The sequence below is a fragment of the Capsicum annuum genome, chromosome 3 (genome assembly GCF_002878395.1).
Source record: "Capsicum annuum cultivar UCD-10X-F1 chromosome 3, UCD10Xv1.1, whole genome shotgun sequence".
Taxonomy (NCBI): Eukaryota; Viridiplantae; Streptophyta; class Magnoliopsida; order Solanales; family Solanaceae; genus Capsicum; species Capsicum annuum.
The window spans coordinates 77,595,211-77,604,306 of record NC_061113.1 but is presented as its reverse complement, the minus strand read 5'-3'; the positions used below and the strand labels follow the sequence as shown (position 1 = coordinate 77,604,306).

Genomic DNA, 9,096 nt, shown 5'->3' with positions numbered 1-9,096 from the left:
GTATAATCTATTTGCACGTATTCTTTATTTTCTATCTTTATTTCTGATATTTGTTTCTTTTTTGGGTTTTTAGGCATTTTACAATCTCTAGCTAAATGTCCTAGTTTTCTACAATTATAACAAGTACATTCTTTTATAGATTTCTTTTTTCCTATATGGTCTTTTATGTGTATAATTTTTTACATAATATCTTTTTCTTGGTTTCTTATACTTATATTTGGATATTTTGTTTTTCTTATTTTTCTTATGTCTTTTTCTTTTCTTATAATATCTTTCTTCACATTCAAATTGAGGTGCTATTTTATCTTTGCAACATGCTAAATTTCTTATCAATGTTTTTTTCCATTTTTATTTCTTCTCTATATTTTTCACATAAGTTTCTATACCATTATTGTAAAAATTTTATTCTTGCTCCTAGGGTATCTACTATTTTTGCTTCATCCCAACTCTTTATTATTTTTGAACTAAATGGTTCAGGTAATTTACTAAAATATAATTTCTTTATCTCCTTACTTTCCTCTATATTATATGTTCCTTTATAATAATATGCGCACATATATTAATCTATATTGCACATATTACCTATTGTTAATTTTAACATTAGATTCCTATTCATATCTTTTTCTTTACTTTGTTCTTCTTCTTCTTCTGTTGTTATACTGCTAAATTCATATCTTATAGCTACTTCATATTTTTTCAATATTTCTGTTGATGATATTTTATTAATTGTTGATGTTCCTTCTGTTTTTTATCAGATCTTAATACTTTTTTACTTGCTTCGGCTAGGTTTAAAAACCATAATTTTACTATTCCTATTAATGTCCTTTCTATATATTTTGGTGTATTTGTTGTATCTATATTATTATCTAATAAGTGTTTTGACATGTATCCTGCCCATAGTTGTATTGTTTTATTTGTGTCTATTACATAGTCTAAATCTAAAAAGTTATAATTTTTATTAATTATTTGTTTTGGTGTCCATTTGTTATATTCATTTTTAGGTTATATTTTTTAAACTTATCTTTATAATAATATGTAGGTTTTCTTATTTCTGATGTACCAGGTATGATGTTTTCATTGTTTTCTTTATTAAGAGTATTTATTTCTATGTTTGTATTTTCTAAGTTTTCCCTATTAATTACTTCTTGTTTTTCATTAATTTCTAACTTTTCTACATTTGTTAAGATTTTTGTATATGTTTTTTCATCTATTATAAATTCTTCTTTGTTCATTTTATTTATTTGATTGTGTATAGATCATGTTGATATATGTATTGTAGACTATCTATTAAGGATCCTATATGTGATATTTCTTCTTTTTGTGCATTTATTAATTTTTGACATACTCCTACAATCATATTATATTGTAGTCTTTCCCTTCTTATTTTTAATTCTTTTCATTTTTCAGATATTACTTGTTTTAATTCTAAATTATTCATCTGTAAATAAATACTTGGTAAATAAATTCCAAAGTCAAACCTAAATAACTCATAAATTACTATACATACCATTTGTACCTTTTAAATAACTAGACTCTAATACCATTTGGAAGGGGATGCAGATAACTCAGATAACTTAAATAGATCTATTATCTTTGCAACATGCTAAATTTTTTATTAATGTTTTTTTCATTTTTATTTCTTCTCTATATTTTTCACATAGATTTCTATACCATTGTTGTAAAAATTTTATTATTGCTCATAGGATATCTACTATTTTTGCTTCATCCCAACTTTTTATTATTTTTGAACTAAATGGTTCAGGTAATTTACTAAAATATATTTTTCTTATTTCTTTACTTTCTTCTGTATTATATGTTCCTTTATAATAATACTCTTTAAATGTGCAGGTATATTCATCTATATAGCACATATTACATCTTTTAATTCTAGTATTTCATGATTTTATTTATCCAAATTTGTCTTTCTTTTAATTGTTTTCCTCCTCTTTTAAGCTGATTACTATAATTAATTTCTTCGTATAGCCAACTTTGTTTTTCTCTAACTCTTTTAATATATTCTAATATTTTTTAATCTGTATAATATCCATCTTTATAATAACTATTATTATCTGAGTAATAACTATCTGAATAATATAAGCTAAGATCATGCATATCTTCTAACCATTCTAGACTTAATGATTCTTCATTAAATATATTTTTCCATATTATTTTCTTTATGTCTTCTATTTCCAAGTCTTTAATAATATATAAAACAAGTATCTTAATTTCATCAGATATATAGCTTGCCATATTATTCATATGATGCTTAGGTTTTATGGGTTATTAAATGCTTTATCATAATATTTACTGGTTGTTTGTTTTAATCTTAATAATTCTTGTATGTTTTCATTAAGGAATTTTATATATTTTATATCTTTAGTTCTCTTATATTTTTCTAGATTTGTTTTCATTAGTTTTTCTATTAATTGTATATTTTTCATATCTATTTTCCAATATTCTAAATATACGTAATTTATCATGGTTGATGTGTAGGTTTGGTATGTAGGTATTTGTAAGAGTAGTTAGGTAGGTGTGATATATAATTTATTCTATTCAAAGAATATTTAAAAATGTTAGAATATATTAAAAGAGTTAGAGAAAAATAAAGTTGGCTATACGAAGAAATTAATTATAGAAACCAGCTTAGAAGAGGAAGAGAACAATTAAAAGAATAATTTGGATAAATAAAACCTTGAAACAACTAGAATTAAAAGACAGTTTAGGATATGATTTAAACATAAAATTATTCATAGAAGAAAAAGACAAGATAATTAACGAAATAGATAACCTAGAATTTAATATCAGATATAGTACAATTAGAATAAATTTGCAGTATTACAACTACTTTAGGATAAAATGATAAACTATGAATATTTAAAATATTGGAGACAAGATATGGAAGAAATAAGATTAACAGAAGTACTTATGAAAGAGAATTTAATTGAATATTTTAGAACAAAAGATATAGAATATTTATAATACCTTCAAAATAATATACAAGAATTACAAAGACTAAGAGAAAAAACTAAAGAATATTACAGTAAAGCTTTTAATCAAATACCATCTAATCACCCCCCAAGATATGAACATCAATAAAAATAAAAATAAAAATAGAAATGTTTAGAGAAGTTAAGAAATATCCACGCACAACTAAAATTAGATCCATTAGAGTTATAATAGATCTATTTAAGTTATCCGAGTTATCCGCATCCCCTCCAAAAAGTAATATCTTTTTCATGTCTTCTCGTGTTCCTCCTCTTCCATAGTTCCCACATTAGCATTGCAGGCACAGTTTTGAAAATTCTCCTAGTCTTAGGATTTCCATCATGATTCCACCACTTATGAATCGCTTGATGTAGAGTAAGACCCTCAATGTTTAAACCTGCACAAGTGGCAAAATGCTTCCATAGCTTTTGGGCTATGTTAGAAGTTATTAATAAATGGGTCATAGATCCTGATGTCCTATCTTACACCAATGGCACTTTGATACAATTTGGAGCTGCATTTTTTTCAAATTATCATCCATAGGAATCCTTTTCTTCCACACTCTCCATATAAAAAATCCAACCTTAAAAGGAATTTCCTTTAACCAAACATTCTGTATCCAATCAATTTTTTCTCTTCTGTGCCTTATAATATGATAAGCTGAACTTGCTGTCAAATCACCACTGTTATTCCCCATCCATTAGGCTTTATCATTTTCAGCTCCACCAATATCAGGTTTGATATTCTCCCCAATATGAATAACCATATCTTCTGATAAGCTGGTTCTGAGTTTCTCAACGTCCCAAACTCCATTAATAATGAACTCTTGAACCTCTATTTCCTCCTCTCCTGCCTGCAGCTCCTCCTCATAATATAATGCCCCCAGCTTTGTCTAATTATCGAACCAAAATCTGGAATTTCTGGCTTTAAGCTGCCACCAAATTTCATGTTCAACCTCCTCTCTCACTTCTACCATTTTTCTCCAAACATGTGAAGCTCCCGCATTCCTCGTGATGATCGGATGGAATTTTTTACAGTACTTATTTCCCATATAAGTTCCCCATAAAGAATTAGTAGCTGTCCTAAAATTCCACCACAACTTTGCAAATAGAGCCTTGGACACATCATATAAGGATCTAAATCCCAGTCCCCCTTCTTCTCTTGGATAACAAAGATCCTCCCAAGCAACCCAATGCCTTATTTTTACATTTTTCAAACTTCCCCAAAAGAATTTAGCAAGAATCTGATGCATTTGCTTGATTACTTTTTTGGGAGGATTCATTGCTGACAACGTATAAACTGGTATTGACTGTAACACATGATTAATAAGGACATACCTGCCACCAAAAGTTAATAACTTGTTTTTCCATATCATAATTATTCTTATTATCTTCCTCAACAGATCTTCATAATAAGCACTATTTTTTCTTTCGAAAAAGACAGGACATCCCAGATAAATGAAAGAAAAATTGCCTTGCTGGATACCTGTTATTCTTTGCAACCTTAGTGCAATAATCAATGGGGTTTTGTCATGCAGATAGAAAAAACTCTTTTTTTATTGATTAATTGACCCGACAGCTTCTCATAATTTCTCAGAATCACCATCATTTTATAAATAGAAGTTTTGTCACCAGAACAGAATAAAATGACATCATCCGCGTATGACAAGAGATTGATTACTGAGCTCCATTTTGGAAGTCCATATCCTTTGAACTGATTGTCACTAAGTAACAAGTTAAGACCTCTTGATAAGACTTCTGCTACAATTATAAATAAAGTGGGTGACAGGGGATCTCCTTGCTTCACCCCTTTTGATGACTTGAAGAAATCATAAGAATATTCATTTATCAACACAAAATACCAGTTATTTGAAAGCAATCTCCAGACCATATCAATGATAACTTCTGAGAAACCGAACCTCCAAAGAGCTTTAGTGAGAAAAATCCAACATACCCTGTCATATGCCTTGGTCATATCAAGTGTGACCATAACATTGGTGTTCCTATTTCTCAAATTTATGTCTCTGATAATCTCCTGAGCCAGAAGACCATTTTCAGTAATGCTCCTCCCCTTCACGAATCTAGTTTGATTTTGAGAAATTATATTAGGAAGTACCATTGCCATTCTTTTGTACAGAACTCTCGATATGATTTTATTAGTGAATGTACTTTGTAGAGGGGTGCGGATACCATTAGTAGGGGGATGCGGATTAGGTATGGTAATTTTACTAGATGATAAATAGTTATTAAGTAATAAGTATTTATTTTTAAGTAAAGTAATTCGTGTATATTATTGGTTGGTTTAATTTTCATTTTTATCCTCTTGACTTAAGATGTTTTATTAATTCATATTCTAAATTAGATATTATCGTAATTAAATTATCTAATGTTTTAGGATCTTCGTTAGTATTATATAATCTTTTGTATTCTAGGTATAAACTATATAGTTTAGTTTCAATATTTTTTAATGATTTATTCTTTTCGTAAGATGTATCATTAATTTGTGTAGTTTATTATTTTATCCTATTGAAATTTTAGCAATTTCTATGTAGTATTTTATTCTAACTTTGCTATATTCAATGCGTAGGTTTATGTTCTTTATTTGATTAACTAGTATTTATTGTTCATGTATAGGTAATTTTCCATATGTATTAAATAATTTTTCGTATGTATTAAATAAATCATTATTTATATCTTCTTTTTCTAAGGTTAATTTCATTTTAAGTAATTTTCCTTCTAGTTGTCTTTTTTCTATTCCAAGTTGATTTCTGTAATTAACTTCTTCATATATCCAATTTTGCCTTTCTCTAATTTTTTTTTATATATTCTAACATTTATTTATTCTAAATAATATCCATCTGAATATAAGTAATATTGATGTTCGTAATATATGTGTAAGTTTTCTATACTGTTTAATAATTCTTCCTCTTCATAATCTTATAATTTTTCCCATATTATTTTCTTTATGTCTATAATTTCTATATCTCTAAGTATTTATAAAACAAGTATTTTAATATCATCTATCATTTAAGCTTGATAATATTTTTCAGTTGTTTGTTTTAATCTTAGTAGTTCTTGCATATTTTCATTAAGAAATTCTATATATTTTATATCTTTAGTTTCCATGTATTTGTCTAAATTTACTTTCATCTGTTTTTCTATTAACTGTATGTTTCTCATATCTTTTTCAAAAAATTCTAGATATATGTAATTTATTATGGTAAGTATTTGTAAGAGTAGTTAGGTAGGTATGGTATGTAATTTATTCTAGTCATATAATATTTACCAAATGCTTTTTCTAATATGATTTTTCTTATATCTACTACTTTTATATCCTTAAGTGCATACAAAATAAGTATTTTAAATTTATCTACCATTACATCAGATAAATAATTATTCATTTTCATAAAATTGCTATTTTCAAAATATTCTCTTCAATCATGTTCATAGAAAAATATGGTCATGTTAGATTACTATATACTAGATTATTCTTAAATAACATGTTCTTCGGTCACTATTAGCATGGTAATCTGGATATTTTCCCCTTAAACAGCGCCTCTACTCTGGTTACTCCCCATTACGGCTTCTTGCCTCATTGGTTTCACCTTTAGGATGGCATAGTTCTTAGGGATTTTTCTCCTTTTCCACTTTGCTAATAAACTTCTTAACATATTATTCTTCGAATAATTCTACTATAAAGTAACTAACATGAATTTATTTTATCATACCATGATTGTTGGAAATTATGAATTTAGCTATTCATAATCATAAATATACCTGTTCGGGTAGGTTTGATATTTCTAAGGTTTGTTCCTCCGTAGCTTTTTTCATTGAAATAAATCTGTTTTTTAATAACTAAGCAAAATATTTGTTGTGGATAGGAGAGAGTTTTTGCTTCAACACATGAAGACTTGCTTTGCAATGCCTTCGATTCATCTTATTTATAGATTGAATCTTTACAAGAGTATTCACGTTTCTAAAATTAGTCTACAAAAAAGTCTCCTAATAAAACAAAAATTATTAATGGAGAAGTAGATTGATAAATGTTATGGGTTTTATGGAGTGTCCCATCGTCTCCTTCTAGCTCTGGAACTTTAATGTCTTCCGATTGACATAGCTCTGCACACTGCTGAGTTAGCTGATTTGTAGCTATGGACTTCAGTTTAACTTCATCAGTCTTTAGCTTTTCTATTTCATTACCCATACTGTCCACTTTCATTGAAAGCGTAGTTAGGGTGTTGAATATTTTTTCTAGAGTATCCTCTTCTATTATAGCAGTCTGTGTAGCTTTGTCTTGATATGTAATTTGCAATAATATTTTTGTTAGTACTAATTACTTCAATTATAAATGTAAAATTTAATATATTCAAGACTAGTCTCCAAATCTCTTTTATTGTAACTAAATTTTGTATTTTCTTTGTTAACCACCAGCGTACCTGTGTATTATCCGTTCGTACAATAAACTTGTATTTCTTATTTTTATCCCTATATTTGTCTTATTTTTAATATCTTATTTGGTATTGGATAATTATATGTCATAGTCTTTGCATTTAAATTTCTATAGTCAATAACCATTCTACTTTTTCTTCTTTTTTGTTCACTATATTTATTTACTATAAATGCTGGACTATTATGTTTACTATTACTTTTTTGTATATATTGTTTTTCTAATAATTCATCTATATGCATTTTAAATTCTTTTAAATCGTCAAAATTATATGTTAATGGTTTCTGGGTTATTATGCTATTTTTATCTATTAATTCAATTTTTATAGTAGTTTTATGTTTATCCCATCCTTTTAATCGATCTTCACTATATAATTGTTCTAATTTTTTCTTAATTATTTCTATCTTATTTATTGAAAATATAGTTATTTCTGTTTTATTTATGGAGAATACAACTAGTTCTATTATATTTTCAGTATTTTTTATATTTTCTAACTTTTGTGTAATTTTTTTGCTTCCTTTTATCCAATCAGTTTTCTTTCTTATTTTATTATTAACTCTTTTTCCTCTTACTTTCTGTTTACATGATGTTGTAAACCACCAATCTGTTCTAGTTATTATATGTGGGTATAATTTATCTAAAAACGACATTCCTAAAAGTATATCTTTTGATGTTAGTTCATAATTATAAATTTCTTCTATTGTTAATATCTTATCCCATACTTGTATTTTTACATTCCTAGCTTTATAAGTAATTAAGCTTCCTTCATTATTAAATCCTTTAACTATTATTGGTGTTTTTAATTTATCCTATTTGCTTTCTGGTAAGCAATTATATCTACATAAATTAGCTTCTGCTCCTGTATCTATTATAGGCGTATAATATCTACTGTAATATCCTTCTACTACTATCTTCATTAATACATATATTTTCATTTTATGTTAAGACTCTTTTTAAGAATAATTTCTCTCTGTTATATGTTAAGGTTAATTGTGTATGTTCTATATTATATGGTTTTACTTGTTCTAGTCATTTTATTCCTAATATTATGTCTGCTTTTTGCATTTCTTCCTTTACTTCAAATTCTATTTTTATTTTTCTAATTCCTATTATTATTTTTTTCTGCTATATTTTTACTATTTATTAAACTTCTTGGTAGATTTGGGCATATATCATTATCAGTTTTTATTTCTTCATTTTTTACTAGATATTTTGCTATAAAATTTTCTTTTTGTCCTGTATTTAAGAGTATTAAATATTCTTTTTCATTTATCTTTCCTGTTATGTAATATTGGTTTAAATTATTTGTTGAATTTATTTCATAACTTATTCTTTTTGATGAGCTTGATGATTTTGGTTTTTCATCAGCTATTCTTTTCGTTGTACTTATTCTATCATTTATTATTTTTAAATTATCTTCTATATCTATGTATCTATAGCTATAATCATTATAATCTATTGTTTTTACAATTTGTTCGAATGGACTTTCTATTCGTATTTTGTTAATCTTATTTTTTCATGTTATTTTATGTTTTGTTATTAATACATATAAATTTTTGCATCTTGCTGTAAATATTTTACTTCCTGGGGTTAATTCTATTCCTGATATTTTCCAATATAATACTAATAATTTATCTATATTTTTATCTGTTACCACTATTGAAT

At 26.3% G+C, this 9,096-nt stretch overlaps 1 protein-coding gene across 1 annotated transcript; it reads right to left on the bottom strand.

Annotated features, from left to right (window-relative positions):
* Nucleotides 1-3,685: 3,685 nt before the first annotated feature.
* LOC107865311 lies at nucleotides 3,686-5,109 on the bottom strand. Its single transcript, XM_016711603.1, has 3 exons — nucleotides 4,588-5,109; nucleotides 3,959-4,294; nucleotides 3,686-3,877 (listed from the first exon to the last, which is right to left on the bottom strand). Exons 1-3 carry the CDS (start codon nucleotides 5,107-5,109, stop codon nucleotides 3,686-3,688), a joined length of 1,050 nt encoding a protein of 349 aa, XP_016567089.1.
* Nucleotides 5,110-9,096: the final 3,987 nt, after the last annotated feature.

Excerpts from the sequence above, each read along its gene's own strand:
- LOC107865311 (XM_016711603.1), bottom strand. The coding sequence starts at position 5,109 with ATGGCAATGGTACTTCCTAATATAATTTCTCAAAATCAAACTAGATTC. Across the intron at positions 4,295-4,587 it reads CTTCTATTTATAAAATGATG|TCAATACCAGTTTATACGTT; the intron begins GTGATTCTGAGA and ends CATGTGTTACAG. Across the intron at positions 3,878-3,958 it reads CACATGTTTGGAGAAAAATG|ACAAAGCTGGGGGCATTATA; the intron begins GTAGAAGTGAGA and ends TTCGATAATTAG.